At 40.9% G+C, this 23,002-nt stretch overlaps 1 protein-coding gene across 3 annotated transcripts in view; it reads right to left on the reverse strand.

Annotated features, from left to right (window-relative positions):
- LOC311081120 (NACHT, LRR and PYD domains-containing protein 3-like) overlaps nt 1–23,002 on the reverse strand; it is a 73,406-nt gene that overhangs the window by 36,340 nt on the left and 14,064 nt on the right. For all 3 annotated transcript variants that reach the window (XM_084111527.1, XM_084111525.1, XM_084111526.1), the window contains one exon: nt 1,691–1,846. In XM_084111527.1, coding sequence (XP_083967653.1) covers nt 1,691–1,846 — 156 coding nt within the window. The remainder of the gene's footprint in view (nt 1–1,690; nt 1,847–23,002) is intronic.

Consider the following 23,002-nt stretch of genomic DNA (forward strand, 5'->3'; position numbering starts at 1 on the left):
AATCAGTATGGGTTTCATGACCTTATTTCAGTGACAATTTATTTGTATTTTTTCACAAACCACGCATAAACGTCATTATCTCAAAACTACAAACTTTTACATACATGCTGCTTACATATTTTTGTATTTTTGCAGAGTTTGTGCTGAATACAGTGTAATCAGACTTTAGCCATGAAAATTTCACAAGTAAAAGAAATAAGCACAAATGTCAAAGCATGTCAGAACACCTCAAAACACCTCAAACCTCAGAAGATTAAAGCAAGGGGAGTACAATTTTACGCTACCGGACTATCGAGGGACTACCATGGAAGTGGAGACCTCAGTAACTGGCCAACGGCATTCAACCTTATGATTTGAATTCTTTCATTCAAGGGGCTCAGAGGAAAAATCATTTTTCAACTTAAGGAACCTTGCTGGATATACCAGCTACTATACTCGATGCTGTAAAGGGTGGAGGCCTGAGCATTCTGCTTCTTACGTTCTAGAGAGAAAGGCCTGTCAACACCCATGAGATATCTGCATGGGAGGCTTTTTGAAGATAGCCTGCTACCTATGCTGCTATCTACCCTGTAACACCACTAGCATTTTTCACCTAATGCAAAAGGCGGGCCTTGTCGGAAGTTCAAAGCTATAATCTCAGAACGACTCTCTGTAGTGAGAGGAGAACTACTGCTGTAGTACAAGGTGGCTATCAAGGTGGCCCGACAAGGGCCAACGCTTGATTTTGTAGTTCTATCTGGAGCTTGGCAGAGCGATGGCCTTAGTAGAATAACTCCGACAGGGAGGAAGCCATCTCACACAGAAATGTCTGTTTGATGTTCGGATGAACGCTGGCCTCACTAGAAATTTTCCATATAATAAAGCCAACCTGTTCACTAACACAGATTGGCACTACCCACTATATAAACCTGACGACTCTAAATAAGAGGAGGCCTATGGGAAGGGTATGCATAGCCTACCTATATATGGGAACTTCAGGGCCCTATTTTTACCTATCCTATAAAAACCCTACCTAACACACCTCTAATACTTTTTAACAGGGTCTACTGTCCAACCTTACTAAAAACTCTTGTACAGGGAGGAGACCTGCAGAGCTCAACCTGGTGCCTGTAGAGCGATGGCCTAAACGAAATTCAAAAAATGGATGCCTATCACCATTAGGAACTTGAAAGTGTGTACTTACTACCAAACCTGTCGCCAGACCTACGTTTTTCCTGCACTCTTTTGATTGATAGGATATCAGCCCTGATCATCGGTTGTTTTTAAACCAGTCAGTCAATAAATGGGAGAAGAAACAAAAGAACTCAAATATATAAAATATATAACATATTTTATTGTAAATTTAAAAGTAATATATTAATTTACTAATTACTTGAATGAAGTACATAACGTACCCCCCAACACTGCTCACGACAGCCGGCTTTCTGTGCACACGCCTCAGAAAATTGCATGTCAGAAGTTTAAACCAACAAGGTTTTAAAACCCATGCAAATAATAAACTTTAATGATGAAAAAGAACTGCGATGTCATGTTAGCATGAGTGCGATAGAAACGATAATCAAAAACAGACAGATGATTTGTTTGTTGTTACCGACGTATCTGAAGCTTGAGCTGTAAAGGCACAGCCCTTTTCTGGAAATGTTTAATGAGTAATTCTGTCTCTTGTCTACAGTACTGGTTATTGTCTTACCTGAGTTTGAAGATCTCTTTTCCATCACTGAAGGTGACAGGGAGTTTCATGGATTTATCACTCTTCATAGATATACAGCTGGGCTCTGGAGATGTTGCTCTCTGGTTCTGAACAACATCTCCCTCCTCTCTCTCCTCGTAGAGACTTGATGTTCTCCTACAATTTAATTATGATTTTAAGCCCTTTAGAAACACTGACAACATTAATGATACATAAGTGGAAAATAATAAACAATTCTAATAAACAATATCATTCTGCCGAATTTCAGACAATCAACAAGAAAACAAGAAAATATATATATTTTCCTTTTCTGGAAAGGGGGGTGGGAAGCAGCAGGTTATTTTTCATTTAAAGAAACACTCATGCACAAAGAGTGCATTTAGAACATGGAATAATAAGTGATTTGTAGCATATTTTGACACATACACATTCTGGGGACAACTGAGACTTACATCTTGTAAAAAAAAAAAAGGCCATAGTAGGTCCTCTTTAAAGGGATAGTTCACCCAAAATTTTTAATTATCCCATAATTTACTCACCCACAAGCCATCCTAGGTGTACATGACTTTCTTATTTCAGCCAAACACAATCAGAGTTCTGTAAAAAAATACCTTGTCTCTTCTAGGGTTGGGTACCGAAACCGGGCTCCGATATAGAGCCGGTATCTAAGTAACCGGTATGTAACCGGACCGAATCAAAACGCAGATTTCAGTGCCACTTAATGCCTCAGCTGTCGGTTGAAATAACTGCCCTCTGATTCTCCGAAACGGACGTAAGAAACATCATCATTGCATGTGATTGCTAGTTAACCCTTTGACGCGTATGATTGTTCACACTGGTGTGCTTAACCCTCTGAGGTCAGCAAACGCGCCGGCGCGTTTTGCCGGATTTTCTTCACATTGTAGCACTATAAACTTAAATTACTCCGTCATTTATGGTCATACAGAAAAAAGAAATATAAAAAAAGAATCTGTGATATTTTTACTTTTGTATGTGTCCACTTACAATCAAATCAAAACATTGTGCTTTTGTAATATAAAGAAAATAAACAGGGTGTGCGTTCTGCCTCTCCGTCGCGGTGAACTTTTTTTTCTTGAGCACGTCTATAAACTGAAACAAAACTCAGCGAATACTTGTCACACATTTATGAGCCATATACCTTTATAAACATTTAAGTGTGTACTTTTAAATGATCGGATTCAAACTGAAAACAAATATTCTCTGTTTAAGTAATTTGTATAAAACCAACAAGATGTCCAGCTTCTCAAACGCTTCCTAATTATTTTTAATTTGAACAAGCCCACTCGCGCAAAAGATATTCACATGCAAATCTCCACATGGAACGCGAACGCGCTCGTTACCTCAAAAACAAAACACCAAAACACTTCACAAGTCTCTGCTTTTCGTCGAGTTTGAAAGACGCGCCGTGAGCTTACATTGGAATTACTTCAGAAGAAGAAGAACGCGATTTGAAGACAAGAAAGATGTAAGGTAAGAAATTCTTACATATTAGTTTGTTATTGTTGCATAAATTTCACATTGCAGTTGAACTGTTGCTAGATATATGGTGAATATTATAATATTTAGACCCGTGTTTACTGTTACTGTGTTTGTGGATATCTGCTCAAATGTAGATATGTATATGGTAACCATAATGTTTTATATTTGAGCGCGATCGCGTTTGAATGTATCATATTTTGGATCGCGATCGCGTTTGAAAAGCACCAAACGGCTTCATGTTTTTACTATTATCTCATTTCATATCATCATAACGAATGGAAACATTTGAAGTAACATGATAATCAATATATTTTTCTCTAGCTTAGTTACTGAAATATTTTGGAAGATTTATAGGCTGCTATGGTTATTGTTATTATTACTTTATGCAGTACTGCGCATAGCCTATGCCTACAAGGCACAACAAACCTGGTGTTCATTATATTATATATTGTTGGAAACATTTATGTGTGTGTGTATGTGTGTATTCTGTGAATTTTAAAAAGCTATTTTAACCAGAAAAATCTAAAATTTATTCCCAAAATCGTGCAGGCCTATAGTTTCTCTTGATATCAGTATGTTCACTTTTTTTTTTTTTTACTTTCAGGGCCCAGATGCCACTCCTGCTGACTTCAACATTCACATGAGTCTCTGTACATGAACATGGTAAAGTGAAAATCAAACACCTTGGAAATGAAAGGTATGCACAATGTTTTTAGGAATGGCACAAAGGTCTCTGTCTTTGGATCAGTGTGTTCAATAAGTGCTTTTTTGTCATTTGTTTTGTATCTTTGGATTATGTTGTGTTGTAAATAAATCAAACAATCTAAAAGCCATTTTTTTTTAAATCTCCTCATTCTTTGTGCAAGGTTGCTCAGAATGATAGGGCCTGATAGCTCCTAATAGGGCCGTTAGGGGAGGGTCTTTGTCTTTCTCAGGTGTGAAAAGCTTACATATTAATGAGCTCCCGCATAAAGCTTTTTCACACAAAACTCGTCGTAAAATTTCTGAATGAGCAGTCAGGGTGATTTTCACATAGTTTTAGAGCAAATATTCTAGGCTACGTCATACAATTTTCAAAAGTCTTGTGAAGAAATAATCAGTATGGGTTTCATGACCTTATTTCAGTGAGAATTTTTTTTTTGTATTTTCACAAACCACGCATAAATGTCATTATCTCAAAACAACAAACTTTTACACACATGCTGCTGATATATTATTGTAGCAGAGTTTGTGCTGAATACAGTGTAATTAGACTTTATCCATGAAAATGTCACAAGTAACAGAAATAAGCACAAATGTCAGAGCATGTTAGAACACCTCCAAGGCCCAGAAAACACCTCAGACCCCAGAGGGTTAATGTTCAGATCGCGTGATCATCAACTTCTAAATTCAAATCTGTGTTCACGCGTTGGCTGGCGCTGAGCCAGAGACAGACGCACTCAGCGTTGTGTCATGACAACTATTCAGTGTTTTCAACCACACAAGCTTTATTTTAGGTTTCAGACATTAAAATACACAAGTACTAGTAAAACAACATTTATAGTTCGTAAAATACATATTGATGTCTGTGGAAGCGGCAATAACAATCCTTTAAATTATAAATTGATGACGTGTTTAGACATTGTGTAGGTAACTATAAAATTGACTCTATTCTTCTCGCACTTCGCCAGCCACTTGTGTATTTGGGAGTTTATTTGTTATTTGATTTTCAGGTGAGATTCTCAATTAATTCAGTTAACGTATGCTCTGAGGCAAAGTCCTTCTAAAACTTTTTAGAGTGGCGTACCCCCTTGGTGTGACATCCTTCTGCATACCCCCTTCTCTGCAGTCACACCTTTTTCAGTAATGCCGAGTACACACTGCACAATTTTCAAAGTTAGGTCACTGTTCTTTTCACTCTGCACAACTATCTGGGGCAGTATTCAGTTGCTGCTGTGTTCACACTGCACGATTGATCGGCGACAGGAGGTTTCCCACTGCATGACTTTACAAAAGAAAGAATCGCAGACAACTTGTGTCTTGTCCTCAAACTACGTTTCACAACCAAACACACACAAGAAGTGATAAGGAAATAACGCAAGTTCACGGGTGTGTAAGACCGGAGCTCTCGCACAAGAATGAAATTGTTATTAAAAATTATAGCCTGCAAGAAGCTTGCGATCCAAATTGTCTGTGTGCTGATTTGTAGCAAAAAGGAGAAAAAGAAAAGATTTTGCAGGAGGAAATGGTTGGGGAGACGAGGGGAACAAAGATTGTGTGTTCTGCAAAGACAGTTGGGGGTAAATATATAATTTTGCAATGTGCTGCTGTTGCTGCTGGTCAAGCAAATGTGTGTGCTTTGTTTATCTTTGTTATAATTGTAAATATATATATATTAAAATACTGATATTCTGATCTATAACTCCTCGCCGAACATCCCGCTGTTCTGTTTTTTGCTCTCTTATTGGCTGTAGATCATCGCCAATGTAGTTCCCTTTCAAGGGAACTCAAGCTGCGTTTGAGACGCGGTGGTAACGCCCTGCGTGATTGCGTCGTGAAGCACGTGTATAATCAGTCCAATGGAAAGGCGAGACGTCATAGGCGGATGACGTCATCGACCAGGAAACTATAAGGCAGCCCCCGTGACACAGATCGCGTTAGCTTCTGTTCCTTCAGCAAGCGCTCTCTGTATATCTGTCCTTGTCTATTTACTGTTGTCTGTCAGAGTTCAAGCACACATACATATACATATATATATATATATATATATATATATATATATATATATATATATATATATATATATATAATGGCGAGCAAGCAAGATTTTAAGCAATGTGTTGTTCCCTGCCCTCGTTACATCACGGGTGGTGACACACATCAGCTTTGTGTTGCTTGTTTGGGAGTGGAGCATGCCCAGTCAGTTCTTGAGGGAGCTGACTGTGAGCATTGCGTAAAGCTGAGGCGTTCTTTGAGGAGGCTTTCATCTTGGGGTTCGCATATGGATTTAGTAGCGGGGTTTGAGACGGGCACCGCCCTTTCTCAGCCCTTACCCGCTGAATCCAGTGCCTCTGCCCAGGAAGGAGCCCGCTCTGCGGCTTCTCCTTCCCAAGTTGAGGCACCAATGTTGCGGCTATTCAGTTCTGAGGAATTGGATGTCGTCGGTGTTGATACAGAAAGGGAATATGAGTCCTCGCCAGCTTATTCCCATGTTGATGAGGAGCTTATGGAGGTTTTGACTCGTGCTGTTGCTAAATTAAATATTGACTGGCCAGCAGATGAAGTTGAGAGTGAATCAAATCGAAAGAGTTTATCACCGAGGTGTCGAGATCATGGAATAAACCAGTGTCATTCAGAGTACATAATCCACAGACAGCTAACTATAGTAAAATAAAAGATATTTCTCACTATGGTTATTTGACAATGCCTCCGGCAGAAGAGACACTTGCGAGCCATCTCTCCCCCGAGACAGCGTCATCTCTGAAAGCCCCGACGTTACCCACCAAGCCATTAAAAGCTACATCTTCGCTGGTGGGTAAAGCATATTCGGCAGCAGGTCAAGCCGCGGCATGCTTACATACGATGTCTATTTTTCAAGCATACCAGGCTGACCTGCTGAAAGACATGGACAATTGTGAGGAAGTCAGCGCTGACGCAATTTGAGAATTGCCTTGCGCAACAGATCTATCTCTCCGGGCCACCAAGGAGACGGCCAAATCTGTGGGTCAATCTATGGCAGCCCTGATGGCCACGGAACGTCATTTGTGGTTAAATCTTTCAGGTATAAAAGATAAAGATAGGTCTGTTCTTCTGGATGCGCCACTTTCACAAGTCTGTTCGGCGACGCTATAAATTGTGTCGTCGATAGGTTTCAAGAAACGAAAAAACAATCTGCGGCGCTCCAGAGGTTTCTTCCTCGCCGGTCCAATGTCTCCGAGACTGCTGTTCGTATTGTTAAATCTGAAGAGTGTCTGGGCTGTCTACGAGCTCCTCACAGCAGCACAGAGTGCAACAAAAGCAGAGCGTCGCCGCTCGGGCTCCTCCACAACCTGGGGAGTCTGGGTGACGGTCGCAGTCCAAGCCTGTTAGGGGTAGACAAGATCTGAGGACCGTCATCTCTAAGAGAGCTTGGACTAAGAAGAAGTCCTGACGCCAAGGCTGTCAGGCTTCTGAGGGTGGTTCCCTCCGGGGAGGGACGGTTTTGAGGAACCGTTCCTCCTCGGCGCCCTCTGGGGGGCAATTCTCCGAGGAGAGTGTCAGCGTCCCCATACGGTCCTCCGAGGAGGGTCGTAGGACGGTCAGTTCGGTTGTTCCCTGCCGGTTTGCCGTTTCAGGGCACCAAAATGACTGTTCAACCAAATCCAGAGGCCAGTCTCGAGAGACTGGTTCCCTTAGCGGAATTTCTGGTAGCGTGGAAACTTCTACCAAATATTTCGCAGTGGGTCCTGAATGTAATAGAAAAGGGTTACAGAATTCAGTTTGGTTCTCGTCCGCCCAGATTTCAAGGAGTACTTCCCACAGTGGTGAACTCCGAGCAGGCTCTGGTTATGGAACAAGAAGTACTGACGCTTCTAAAAAAAAAGGGGCTATAGAAAGGGTTTCTCTTCCCAGCAGAGAGTCAGGGTTTTACAGCCGTTATTTCATTGTTCCAAAAAAGGATGGGGGGTTGCGTCCTATTCTAGATCTGCGTCAATTAAACAGTAGAGTTCAGAAACTCAAGTTCAGAATGCTTCCGCTCAAACAGATTGTGTCACAGATTCAGTCCGAGGACTGGTTTGTCACAATAGACTTGAAGGACGCGTACTTCCATGTATCTATCCATCCTCATCACAGGAAGTTCCTGAGGTTTGCTTTCGGGGGCGAAGCATACCAGTATCGGGTTCTTCACTTCGGCCCAGGTTTATCACCCCGCACCTTTACAAAATGCGTGGATGCAGCTCTGGCTCCTCTGAGACTCCAGGGCATTCGCATATTAAACTATCTAGACGATTGGTTGATTCTAGCTCAGTCAGAGCAGATGGCAGTTCGGCATCGAGATGTCGTTCTGTCTCACATAAAGAGGTTGGGGTTGCGGCTCAACGCCAAGAAGAGTGTGCTCCTCCCAGCTCAGAGGACCACTTTTTTAGGTGCAATTTGGAATTCGACAACAATGCAAGCACGTATGTCTCCTGCACGTATTTCTGCGATTCTCACAGCCGTAAAGGGGGTAAAACTAGGCCAATCACTCACTGTGAAACAGTTTCAGAGACTGTTGGGGCTCATGGCAGCTGCGTCCAACGTAATCACTTTTGGCCTTCTGTACATGAGACCTCTGCAGTGGTGGCTCAGGACCAAGGGGTTTTCTCCGAGGGGAAATCCATTTCGCACCATCAAGGTCACGCGGTGATGCCTTCATGCCTTGGTCATGTGGAAGAAACCTTGGTTCCTCGCCCAGGGCCCAGTGCTGGGGGCTTTTTGTCGACGCGTAACGCTTTCGGCGGATGCTCCCCTCACGGGATGGGGGGCGGTCATGAGTGGCCACTCGGCGAAAGGTCTTTGGCAGGACCATCAACGTTCTTGGCACATAAATCGGCTAGAAATGATGGCGGTATTCCGAGCTCTCAAATACTTCCTGCCAGGCCTGAGAGGTCGCCATATGCTTGTCCGCACGGACAACACATCGGTGGTCTCTTATATCAACCATCAAGGGGGTCTGAGGTCACGTCATTTATGCTGGCAGGCCCATCAGATCCTCCTATGGGCCCAGGGGAAATTGCTGTCACTGAGGGCAGTATATATTCCGGGGCATCAGAATCTGGGAGCGGATATCCTGTCGAGGCAGGGGCTGAGGCCCGGGGAGTGGAGACTTCACCCCGAGGTGGTGGAGCTCCTTTGGGAGAAATTTGGTCAAGCTCAAGTCGATCTGTTTGCATCATCAGAGACGTCACATTGTCCCATGTGGTTCTCCCTAACGCACCCAGCTCCTCTCGGACTGTGTGTGCAGGTGTGGCCGAGGTTACACCTGTATGCATTTCCCCCAATATCAATGCTTCCGGGTGTTCTGGAGAGGGTTCGCCGGGAAGGGGTCCGTCTGTTACTGGTAGCCCCTCACTGGCCATCTTGAGTGTGGTTCTCGGACTTAGTGTCTCTTCTGGACGGCTCTCCCCTGGAGATTCCTGTCAGGAGGGACCTGCTGTCCCAAGCAGGGGGCACAATATTTCACCCCAATCCGGAGTTGTGGAAACTGTGGGCCTGGCCTCTGAGGGGGCCCAGCTTATAGAATCCGGTCTCTCGACTGAGGTCGTTGAGACCATTCTCCATTCCAGAGCCCCTTCCACGAGAAAACTTTATGCACTGAAATGGAAATTATTCTCTACCTGGTGTGGTGTACGTCACCTAGATCCTGTTAACTGCCCTGTTGGTTCAGTTCTTGATTTTTTGCAAGACCGATTCTCTGCTGGATTATCACCTTCTACCTTGAAAGTATATGTGGCGGCTATATCGGCCTACCACACCCCTCTGGGGGGCACTTCTCTTGGGAGAGATCCACTAATTATTTGTTTTCTCCGTGGTACATTGAGGTTGAGACCTGCATTGCACTCTAGAGCACCGGCTTGGGATTTGGCCATTGTATTTGAGGGTCTGGCCTTGGCTCCCTTCGAGCCCATTGAAGAGGTTTCAGAAAAGTTCCTCACTCTAAAAACTTTATTTCTTCTCGCTATTTCTTGTAAGCCTTGTCGGTTGCTCCTTCATGTTTGGAGTTTGCACCTGGTATGGTGAAGGCATTTCTTCACCCTAGACCGGGTTACATCCCTAAGGTCCCTACTAGTGTTGCGGGGCCAATAGTGCTGCAGGCCTTTTATCCTCCACCATTTAATACCCCAGATCAGGAAAATCTTAATCTGTTATGTCCTGTGCGGGCTTTGGATGCTTACGTCCACAGAGCTGCCCTGTGGCGTAAATCAGAAAAATTGTTTGTCTGCTTTGGGTCAACTAGGAAAGGTTGCCCTGCATCTAAACAGGTGATGAGCAAGTAGGTAGTTGAGGCTATTTGAAGCGGCCGGACAGCCTTCACCTTTGGCTGTTCGGGCTCATTCCACGAGGAGTATGACTGCCTCTAAGACTTTAATTTCAGGAGTTTCTCTTCAAGATGTTTGTAATGCGGCGGGCTGGTCCTCACCACATACATTTGTCAGATTTTATGATCTAGACCTCTCCACTCCTGAGGCCAGGTTGCTTGCTTCTTAGTGTGCGCAAGGACTTCACACAGAACGAGCATTTGGCATTATGGCGTAGTGGGTATGGGGTTCCCACCGCAAGGCAAGGCAAGGCAAGGCAAGTTTATTTATATAGCACATTTCATACACAATGGCAATTCAAAGTGCTTTACATAGAAGAAATTAAAATAATAAAAAGAAATAAGAATAATTAAAACAGTTTAGAAAAATAAAAAATAAAATACAGTACAGTACAGTACAGATAGTCGGACGAGCATTGGCACAGTGCTCATTCATTAAATGCATAGCTAAACAGATGTGTTTTGAGTCTGGATTTGAATGTGACTATTGTAGGAGCACATCTGATCTCCTCTGGAAGCTGGTTCCAGCTGCAGCTGGCATAATAGCTAAAAGCGGACTCGCCATGCTTAGAGTGAACCCTTGGTATTTCTAGCTGATATGATCCTAGTGATCTAAGTGATCTGCTGGGTTTATATTCAGTGAGCATATCTGCAATGTATTGAGGTCCTAGGCCATTGAATGATTTATATACCAGTAATAATACTTTAAAATCAATCCTAAATTTAACTGGGAGCCAGTGTAAAGACCTGAGGACTGGTGTGATATGTTCATATTTTCTGGTTCTGCTCAGAATCCTGGCAGCAGCGTTCTGTATGAGCTGCAACTGTCTTATGGTCTTTTTGGGAAGGCCAGTGAGGAGTCCATTACAATAATCCACCCTGCTGGTGATGAAAGCATGAACAAGTTTCTCTAAGTCTTGTCTGGAAACAAAGCATCTAATTCTTGCAATATTTTTCAGATGATAGTATGCTGATTTAGTTATTGCTTTGACATGACTACTGAAACTAAGGTCTGACTCTAGTGTCACACCAAGATTCCTGACTTGATGTTTAGTTGTTTGACCCCTAGAGTGAAGGTATGCGTTCACCTTGAGAACTTCATCCTTGTTTCCAAACGCAATGACTTCAGTTTTGTCTTTGTTTAATTGAAGAAAGTTTTGACACATCCAACTGTTGACTTCGTCAATGCATTGGCACAGGGAGTCAATGTGGCTGTAATCGTTAGGCGATAGGGCTAAGTAGAGCTGTGTATCGTCTGCATAGCTGTGGTAAGCAATTTGGTTCTTTCTCATTATTTGGCTCATTGGGAGCATATACAGGTTGAACAGGAGTGGCGCAAGAATTGAGCCTTGAGGGACTCCGCATGTCATGGATGTCCACTCAGACTTATGGTCTCCTATACTCACATAATAACCTCTCCCATCTAAGTATGACCTGAACCATTTTAGGACTATCCCAGAAAGCCCCACCCAGTTTTCCAGCCTGTCAAGAAGTATGTTATAGGGGTGTGACGAGATCTCGTGTTACGAGATCTCGCGAGATTAAAACGCGACGAGATTTCTCGTCGAGGTGAAACTTTGTCTCGTGAGTAAAAAAAAAAAAAAAAAAAAAAAAAAAAAAACTGTCTTGTGAGTTGTTGTGATGTCAGCGTGATGGAGCGTGAGGGTGAAATTTGTATTGAAGATGCCCCTGCCACTTTTAAATCATTTGTGTGCCGGGCCAATCACACACACACACTCACTGTCCCTCGCTCACTCACTCACTCGCGCGCACACACACACACGCACACTCACTGTAACCGCACTCTCACTCACTCTCGCTCACACTCAACCCGTCGTGGAGGACCGTTAAAATTAAACATGCTAGTCTTTCTGTCGTGATGTCGTGAAGCATCACAGACGCGTTGTCGCCCACTATGACACACTATACGAAATGAAACGATCGAATCTTGCGTCCCGACGCCCGTTGTCCTTTATGAGTCTCCACCAGGGACGTGCGGTCAGGGTAGGCAGGGTAGGCAGTGCCTCACCAAAGGAAATGTTGACATTACATTTATTAATTCCAAGAACTTTATTAATTCACCACATTATGATTTATTTTATTCCAAATATTAATTTTTGTAACAAAAATTCTCAGGAATACACATATAATATACTCATTTTGCCATTGTTTGCTCCTAAAACCATTGTTTCATGCAGGAAATTCAAGGCCATGGCCATTGAGGCAGAGGTTAGCAGTGCCTCTTTGGTCCATAGAACGTAGTTTACGTAGGTTTGCGCATGCGCAGTCAGTTCTCATGCTGTCTTGAATTATCAACATTGAGGCAGAGACCGAGCTTGCTTCATGTCACGTGATCCACTCACTCTCACTCAATCCGCGCTTCCCGATCTAGCGGCGCCTAGCGTTGGCTGTCAACAGGCCCGGGGTGGGTAATCGGGAGAATTCCCGGTGGGCCGCTTCACTTTTGGGCCGGTCGAGGATTTTTTTCCCCACATTTGTCACGTTAGTTACATTAGGTTACACACGTTCCGCATTCTGACACCGCAGCGCGCAGCCTCTGCATAGGTTGTACCATGTGAGGGAGTTCTCCCCTCCCCTCCTATAGAGTTGGTTGGGTCCATAGCCCGTCTATTCCAAAACGTTTTCTCAGGTAATTACCGCGGCACCGCCGGCGCCTACCGATAGCTGGGCCGGCCCGGTAGCTATGCGTCAGGGAGGATGGATGGGAGGAAGAGGCCAGGAGGTATGGAAGCTTGTTTCCGCCACAGAATAAAATATTTAAAAAGATAATTGCGACTTTTTATCTCACAATTGCGAGTTTACATCTCGCAATTCTGTCATTATTTCTCAGAATTGCGTGAAATAAAGTCGCAATTGCGTGTTATAAAGTCAGAATTGCGAGATATAAAGTCAGAATTGCGTGAAATAAAGTCGCAATTGCATGTTATAAAGTCAGAATTGCAAGATATAAAGTCAGAATTGTGTGAAATAAAGTCGCAATTGCTTCTTATAAAGTCTAAGTGAGTTATTATTTAACCTTTACATTATTTGTTGAACCATGGCATTAATACAAACTACACAATAGTGACTAGGCTGCTTGTCGGTTCGCTGACACCGCGCCGCCTCCCTCTTACTGTGTCCCGCACAAAACATTTGTTTTGTTGTATAAGTCATAAGATAGATGTGTCCATTAATTTGATTATTAGATTTGATTGTGCATTAGCCTCACATATGACTGACTTTGCTGTATGCAGGCAGCGATGTGATGATGCCTGATATGAACTTGGGTTGCTACATTAACTGAATGAATATATGCCACATTGATAGGTCACAGCCTACCCATGACAAGATTTCACCGCACGTTACTGGTCTCCACGAAACGGATCGTGCCAAAATCGCGCTAAAATAGTGTAATCTGAACCAGGCAGGTAATAAACATTTGACCTATCACGCAAAGAACCTATTAAAGCACTAATACATGGGAACAGTATAGCTTAAATCATATCGACATCGCAATATTAAACAATGTTATCGCACATCGCAGCTTTTCCTCATATCGTGCAGCCCTGCCCAAAGGTCTCAACTGCTGCCAGAAATCGTCGACATGCTTATATTCTTGAAAAAGAACATGACCATATCTTAGGCTTATCTTAGTTAATTTATCTCTTTTTCATGCTTGAAGAAAAAAATTGTTTCTGTTTGAACTTGTAGTTTTGAGAGAGCAGTACTTTGATTATGGATACACACTTACTGTTTGCACTTAAAGTGTTATTTCAGTTATTTATATTTATTTTATTTATACTGTTTTATTTTTTTATGTTCGATTTGTGGAAAGGAGTTAGATTTCTCATGTGAAATCGTACAGGGAGAAGTAGAGTTTATAGCAAAACATTTTGCATTGTTTGCATGTCCTTTACTGCATAGAATTCATTAAAATAGAAGTAAAATAACATTCATTACAAGTTGATTTCAAAATGCACATAAATTGTTTTGCATTTTGTGATTTTCAGTTGAATAAAAGACTATTTTCCATTCATATATTTCATCATTGAGGATTTCTTAAAAATTGTGTAAAAATCTCGTCTTGTCTCGTTCTCGTGAACCCAATCTCGTGTCTCGTCTCGTGGAGTAAGCGTCTCGTCACACCCCTAGTATGTTATGATCGACAGTGTCAAATGCAGCACTGAGGTCGAGTAGTACCAGCACTGATATTTTGCCTGAATCAGTATTTAAGCGAATATCGTTTATTATCTTTATGAGCGCTGTCTCTGTGCTGTGGTGCGGTCGGAAACCAGATTGAAAATTGTCAAAGTATCCATTCGAGCATAAGAATTTGTTCAGCTGATTGAAGACAACTTTTTCAATGATCTTGCCTATGAAAGGAAGATTTGAGATCGGTCTATAGTTGCTTAGTATGGTCTTATCCAGCTTGCTCTTTTTCAGGAGGGGCTTGACAACAGCAGTTTGGAAAACTCCCAGAGAGAAGTGAGGCATTTACCACTTCTAGGAGATCTGCTTCTAAACAGTTTAACACACTTTTGAAAAATGATGTGGGAAGTGTGTCAAGAGCGCAGGTTGATGTTTTAAGGTGCTGTACGGTTTCTTCCAAAATTTTGCCATCAATTTCTTTGAAATCAGACATAGTAACTACTTTCTCAGGCGGTTTGATCTGTCTGACCCCAGGGCAACTCAAGGATGTGCTGATCACCTTTCTGATATTATTGATTTTCTCAGAGAAGAAAGAAGCAAACTCACTGCACTTGTTGTCTGAGAGCATTTCACTGGGAATCTGGCTTGGGGGGTTTGTCAGTCTCTCTACAGTAGCAAAAAGAGTGCGTGTGTTGTTTAAATTGCTGTTTATAATATTTGAGAAGAAAGTCTGTCTAGCTTTGCCTAGTTCCATATTGAAAGCATGGATGCTGTCTTTGTAGATGTTATAATGGACTACAAGTTTTGTCTTCCGCCACATGCGCTCTGCTTTTCTGCATTGTCTTTTCATATTTTGCACTGCTGTTGAGTTTCTCCAAGGTGCTTTTTGTCTGCCATTCTTCTTCCTGGCTTTCACAGGAGCAATATCATCAATTACACTTTTAACTTTTGAGTTAAAAGAATCAAGGAGAAAATCAACAGAGTCTGCAGATATACTTGGTGTTAAGGATATAGCCTTCATAAATAGTACACTAGTGTTCTCATTTAAGCATCTCTTCTTGACAGACACAGATCTAGCTTCAGTGGCAGGAGAGATCAATATATCAAAGAAAATACAGAAATGATCAGACAGTGCTACATCCTTAATAACAGTCGATGAAATGTTTAGACCCTTACTGATGAGTAAATCTAGAGTGTGTCCACGATTGTGTGTGGGTCCATGTACATGCTGAGTCAGATCAAAAGTTTTTAAAACAGTATTGATTTCTTTTGCCATGTTGTTTTCTGCACTATCGATGTGGATGTTAAAATCTCCAGCAATGGCAAAACAGTCAAACTCTGAGGTAATTGTTGATAACAGTTCTGTAAAGTCCTCAGCAAAGGCTGAAGAGTATTTTGGAGGCCTGTAAATAATGATAAGTAAAATGCGTGGAGCACCTTTTAACACAATACTCAGATATTCGAAAGACAAGTAGTTCCCAAATGATATTTGCTTACATTGATAGATTTCTTTAAAAAGAGCAGCTAGACCCCCACCTCTCTTAACAGCTCTGCAGACACTCATAAATGTAAAGTTCGGGGGGGCTGCTTCATTGAGGATTGTTGCACTGCAGCTGTCTTCTAGCCAGGTTTCATTCAGAAGCATAAAATCCAGATTGTTTGTGGTTATTAAGTCGTTGACTAGAAGTGATTTATTTTTAATTGAGCGGATGTTAAGGAGTGCTAACTTAACAGACTTACTTTTCCCCACAGCAATATTAGTTTGACGTGTAATAGGCACCAGATTAGTTAGGTTTGCTGTACGGCTATTGAAGGCCTTAGACTTTCTATCTTGTGATAGAACAGCAATAGAGAAAGATACAGGCACACTGGGTTCCCGCTTGTTCTGTAAACATTTGAGAAAGTTACTGTTATCAAAACGGGGACCCGACACACATCACTGAGAACTGGTATCAGTTGTTTTTGGTTCACCTCGAGCAGATGGAGGAGGGTGTGGGCCCTGGCGTTGTGGCAGAGGCCGAAGAGCTCTCACAGGAGGGGGAGGGCGAACTGGGCCCGCAGGCTTTGATGCGGGTGGTAATGGTGCCCGTCTTTTTTTGGTTGTTATCTGGGGGCTTGCAGCAAAAGAGTGGGATAGTCTGGTTCCAGCATGCACCAGTTCTTCCATTTTCTGTGAGAAGCACAGAAAAGGAGTTGCTGGAGAGAGGGAGAGAGTGTCTGGTGAAAGGGCCTGTTGCTCTGGTGTTATCGGAGGCTGTGATATGCTGTCCTGGCTTCCCTGGCTGTTTTCCAGGAAGTCGTCCTTGGGTGTTGAATCTTCAAGTAGTTCTGATATGTCTGTCTGTGGTGAGCTCTGTGGGCAGGTTTCAGCAGAGATTGAGTCCGTGAGCAGAGGTTGTTGTGGCGGAGTGGTGTTATCATGTCCATTTTGCTGCTGAAGTGAAGTCCCGTCGTCATTCATACTGTGTCCAGGTGTGTGTGTGCCGTTCAGATTGAGTGGATTGGCACACACTGCAGAAGGATGATTGAGGGAGAAGTAGATATTGTCCTTTAACACTCTTGAACCAAGTTTGTTTGGGTGATGGCCATCCCGATGAAACAGTTGTCTCTGACTCCAGAAAAGATTGAAATTGTCAATGAAGTTAACTCCTTTTATATTGCAGGTTTATTGCAGCCACGTATTAAGCCCAAGTAATCGTGAAAACCGTTTTGTTCCTCTTGCTGGGAGTGGTCCACTGATGAATGTTTGAACTTTCAGTCTTTTAAGTGTTTCAAAAAGTTCATGGAAATCCTTCTTAAGGAGTTCTGACTGCTCTTTATGAATATCATTTTTCCCCACATGAATGATGAGTCGATTTGCAGTCTTATGTTTCATCAGAATGTTCTGAAGTTCCCTGTTTATATCCGAAGTTGTTGCTTGTGGAAGGCAGCACGTAGCTGTATCTCTGCTGCTAATGTTTCTGATTATGGAGTCCCCCACTATCAGAGTCCTGGGCTCGGCAGCGCTCTGAGCTGAGTGCCGCTGTCTGCTCGACCTTGAGCACCAGTTAGCATCAGTGTTAGCCACTGGCCCATTCAGTCTGTGTTCGATCACATTCATCACATTTGGGGATTCCTCATTTACATTCATTAGCACTTCAAATCTGTTCTCAAGATGTATAGGCGGTGGTAGGAGACCAGTGTTTGCAATCCTTGTCAGAGCTGTATCTGGGGTAGAGGATGCTACTGCGGCAATATGTGTTGCTCGAGACAATCTGATGTCTCGAGTGCCTTTGGGTCTCGCTCCCTGTTTGTGCCATCGATTAGTAAGTCAATCGGCTTGTTTCTCTACCTGTCGAGGAGCACTAGTTTCATGGGACTCACCGGTATGCTGAGGGTGTCCATGACGAAGCTCTGTTGTGTGCTCCGTCTGGTTTGGTGGTCCCGTAAGTAACTTTGTTTCAAGAACTGCAATCCTTTGTAAAAGTCTGTGGCAGTTGGTGCAGCAAGTAGATTCCAGAAGAGGCATTTTCTCTTATCCTTGTAGGCAGTTGTGTTTTCCTTTCCCGGAATGTAAGCTGGTCGGGTAAAAGAATTCTCAGTTTTTGTAGTAATCCAAACTTTGTCGTCTGAGCACTGTGCTGATTTGCTGAAGTTAAAATTAGTTGATAAAAGGAAATAAAATAAAGGCAATAAAATATAAAAAAATAGGAGATAAAATGTAAAAGCGATAGAGCAAAGCGCGGAGCAGTAAGCAAGAGCGTCCGAACAGTAGCTGAGCAGGAAGCTATATACCGCGTCTCAAACGCAGCTCGAGTTCCCTTGAAAGGGAACGTCTCGGGTTACGTATGTAACCCTGGTTCCCTGATAGGGAACGAGATGCTGCGTTCGCCTGTCATACTTCCTGCATGCCCTGACCGACTTGCTTCAGGCTTTTCAGAAGCTAACGCGATCTGTGTCACGGGGGCTGCCTTATAGTTTCCTGGTCGATGACGTCATCCGCCTATGACGTCTCGTCTTTCCATTGGACTGATTATACATGTGCTTCACGACGCAATCACGCAGGGCGTTCCCACCGTGTCTCAAACGCAGCGTCTCGTTCCCTATCAGGGAACCAGGGTTACATACGTAACCTGAGACGTTTTCAGTCAGAACACATTCAAACAGCAGGATTTTGTATCACCGACAGGTCCAGATATTTAGCATGGCAAATATCTCACAGGCGTCGGCAACTTGTCAACGATTCTTTCAGATAGCGTCTTTGATAATGCACACTGCGTGATTGTCACTCGTGTGAACGAGCACCGATTTGCTTATGATTTCGGGCATTTGTCTGCAATCTCCCAAAACCTGTCGGCGAGCGAAAATCTGGCCTAAAATCGTTCAGTGTGAACTCGGCATAAGGGACAATAGTTGCCCCCATAAATCGATTTTTCCCAGTGCATTTTTTTTACCTTTACAAATACCTCTATAAAATAAATAATGCTTTAAATAAATACAAAAATGTTCAATAGAGAAATAGGCAATGATGGTAAAAACGAAATGATGCTTTTAAATATTAAATTAAAACCGCCAGTAGGTGGTGGCAAGTCACTGTCTTTACGAGTGAGTCATCGAGTCATTCATTCAGTAACGAAGCAAGTAGCTCTAATTATGAATGAATCATTGAATCATTGACTCACACGAATTGTTCAAAGCTGCAGATTCGTTCACAAACACTGCTGTGTGCTGCAGTTCTGCTGTGGCTTTCGTTTTGTGGTTTACTATTTTGTTGCAAAAAATACTGACAATACTGTGTTTAAAATGAACATTACTTAATATTAATACCTTTCGTTTGTTGAACTGTTGTATAAAATCAATGTCACATTTGCAATCGTGTGGATATTCGTATAATGTGATCAACATTAAACACAGGAACTCACACAGGGTATGTTTTTGTATTGAATAGAGATTGAATCTTAAATCGATGTCTATGCAGTCTGTGTCTATATTTGTTCTTTGTGCTAGTAAGTGCTAAATCCCCACTTTTACAAAGGTACACTGTCGAGAACGGCAGTATAGTGAGAGTTACCAACCCTTACGAAAAAGAAGTTTATTCAAGTGTGCTATTAGTGTACTTCTTTTAAACTTAAAATAAGAAAGTATACTTTCAGTCTACTTTTTATATACTTCTCAGAAATATACTTTATGTACTTCTCAGAAATATACTTCAAATTCCACTTAAGTATACTTGACTTATACTGACAGAAAAGTCTAAGTATATTTAGCCTATACTTGTTGATCGAGATATACTTAAAAGTATAATTAAGTATTCTAAGTATACTTGGCTTGTACTTGTGTTTACTATTTTGATTGAGTAGCCTATTAAATACTTTTTTAAAAACATAATATTACACACTGTCTTATAAACTAACATGTTCAGCTTTATCAAACTTTCGGGTGGAATAGCTTATAGAGTAAATAAAATAAGCATGGAAAATAAGTTTATTCAAGTGTTCTATTAGTATACTTTTCAACTAAAAAGAAGAAAGTTTACTTTCAGTCTACATTTTATATACTTCTCAAAAATATACTTAATTACACTTAAGTGTACTTGACTTATACTGAGAGAGAAGTCCAAGAATATTTGGCCTATACTTGTACTCAATCTTTTGATCGAGATATACTTAAAAGTTTAATTATTCAAAGTATACTTGGCTTGTAGTTGTGTTAACTCTTTTGATCGAGCAGCCTATTAAATATACTTTTTTTTACATAGTTTTTCATATACAGTCTTATGAAACTTTGTTTGAAAATATTGATTAAATATTGATATAAAACAGATGTTTCTAATTCTGCGTATCTGAATTTTTGTGTAGGCTAGTCCACTGGTGTGCATAGGAATTTACTTTAATTCAACTTTTCCCCACCATTGACTGAATTTTCCAGCTATCCATGTTTTCACTGGTATACGGTAGGGGTCGCTATGACACATCTTCTAGTACAGAATATCCGGATCAAAACACAGGAGAAGAAGAAACTGAACCAAGTGATAGAAGATTGCTCACTCAAATGTAAAATAATGTGATCATCAAACATTAACCCTCTGGGGTCTAAGGTGTTTTTGGGGTCCTTGAGATGTTCTGACATGCCCTGACATTTTTGCTTTTTTCAGTTGCTTATAAACATATTAATGGCAAAGGTGTAAATTCACTCTATATAGCACAAACAGGGCTACCATCATATGTGAGCACCATGCATGTACATGTTTGTATTTTTGAGAGAATAATGTTTATGCATGGTTATTGAAAAAACTAAAAACTAAAGTTTCTGAAATAAGGCCATAAAACACATTCTAAATATGTGTCAATAAGACTTTTGACTAATGGATGTCATCGCCTAGTGTTTTTTCTTCAAAATTATGTGAAAATCATCCTGCCTAATCATTCACAGAACACAATGCATTGATTTAAATTTTGCAAAACACTTTCTGTCTGGAAAGGAAATATGCAGAGTGGGCGTCAACGATCATGCATATTTAGTGGTTCGCACCTGGAGACAATGGGGCCCACATACTTAATGAGCCATTCATTCAGGTGTGTCACAAGAAAGAATGCAAGAGCAACAGTTGGAAGCATCTCGTGTTTTTTTTATTTTTCCACAAATTGTGCTGGCAAATTGGCCTATAATATCAAAAGGAAAACATGTCTAGTAATTGTGCAGTTAATTCTCATACTGTATTTTAAGTTTTGGAATATTTATCCTCTCCCCAAATTTGTCACTAATAAAACACAATAAAAAATGATTTTAAAGAAAAGGCTTATTTTTACCTTTTATTAGTTTGTTTACATCTACCTTGTATTTTTTTATTTTATTAAAAAGGTTACAATTACAACAACAATTCAAATGTAATCTTTCTTTGTAAAAACTAAAGTATACATTTTATCATACATATTTCAAAGTTAAGGATTCATTACTTGAATATAGCCTAAGCTACATTTGAATAAACACTATAACATATTATTTGATTATTTTTGACAAAACATACTATATTTAACATATGAGCAAAAATTGGCAAACAAAAGCTTATTTGAGGTGGCAGATATTTTACAGTAAAAATGTATAATCTATCCAAAACTAATCAATGAAATGTTGTCTTTCATATGTCTGTAACATAGTAACTTTCGTTTTTATTATAAGAAATATAAATGTTAATTTGCAGTTTAATATGTTGCTTAGGCCTATACAAATACATTTTATTTCAACATATTTCACTCGATTTTTACTCAGTAGCCTATAGCAATACAGTTTGCTAAAAGCAAAACATTCACAGACAGAAACGATTCAAATTTAAACCGTCTTTTGCCAGTTGTGGTAAACAGCAGCATCTCTGCCGTTCATTCATTCATTCATGCACAGATACGCGCCGCACTTGAGAATGAAAAAAAAAACGTACTACATTATTCCATAGCCTCGGATCTGTTGCTCCTCGTACTTCTGAGGTAAATTTTCCATTATAGTATTATTCCTCACAGCGCTGCGAGACTGTGTAAACAAGTACAATGATCTGATGTGTTTTCTCGAGCTGATGTGGGCGTTCACAGTTTGCGTGGATTGCCTCAGACATTTGCGTTTGAATAGCGCGCGCTCTCCGTGGGCGGAGTCACATAACATTTGAATGAGCTCTAATTAGCTCGACTGGAATCGCTCTCTTTTAATGCAGATTTCACAAGATGAGAATATTTGTTTTTTATATAAATTACTTCATTTAAAATAAGAGAATTCAAGCTTCATGCCTGTGTGTCTGTATGTCTGTTTGACTGAGTATTCGCTGAGTTACAGTTCATTTTCGGAAGCTTTTCAGAATGGACTACACGGACAGAGAGAAGGCAGAACTCACTTCGTGTTTATTTTTCTTTATTTGGCAAAAAGCACAACACTTTGTTTTTATTGTGAGTATACACAAAAATAATACACATTTAACAGGATCGATTGATGTATAACACAAGCATATTAGATAAAAAGTAATATTTTATTTTATTTATTTGTTTTCACTGATAAGGAAAAAAGCGAGCCTATCGCGCTGGCGCGATAGCCGACCTCAGGAGGTTAAACAGCTTGTAAATCAAAACTGCTTAATGTTTCCAAATGAAATGAAGCGTAGGCCTAACCCATGAAGAGAAAACGATTGAAGCTGTGGGGGTGTTGGATCTACTCCATCTGTGTTTGATCATCGTTCAGAATCTGATCAAGGCGTAGTCTTTGACAAAAATGTGATTTTCTCAACTATTTTGTTTAAAATGTTGCCTTTCTTTATGAAACTTACCGACATTCAAGTGTTGATAAAAAAGAATGCATGAAGCTAATAAAATGTTTTTAAAATTAGAGTCAAATGTATTTTTCAAGTATAAAAAATAACATTTGAATATAGTAGTATAGGGGCCTACTGCAAGTGCAAAAATTGTATATAAATAGTAAACTATAAGTATAATGTTAAGTTCACTTAAAGAAAACTTGTAGTATAAAACTACTAAACTAGTAGTTTACTGAGAGTACACTAAACGAAAACTTTCTAGTATACTTGCGGTATAAAACTATTAAACTAGTAGTTTACTGAGAGTACACTAAAAGAGCAAAAATAATATATAAATGGTAAACTATAAATATGA

This window comes from Abramis brama (genome assembly GCF_963993115.1).
Source record: "Abramis brama genome assembly, chromosome: 4".
Taxonomy (NCBI): Eukaryota; Metazoa; Chordata; class Actinopteri; order Cypriniformes; family Leuciscidae; genus Abramis; species Abramis brama.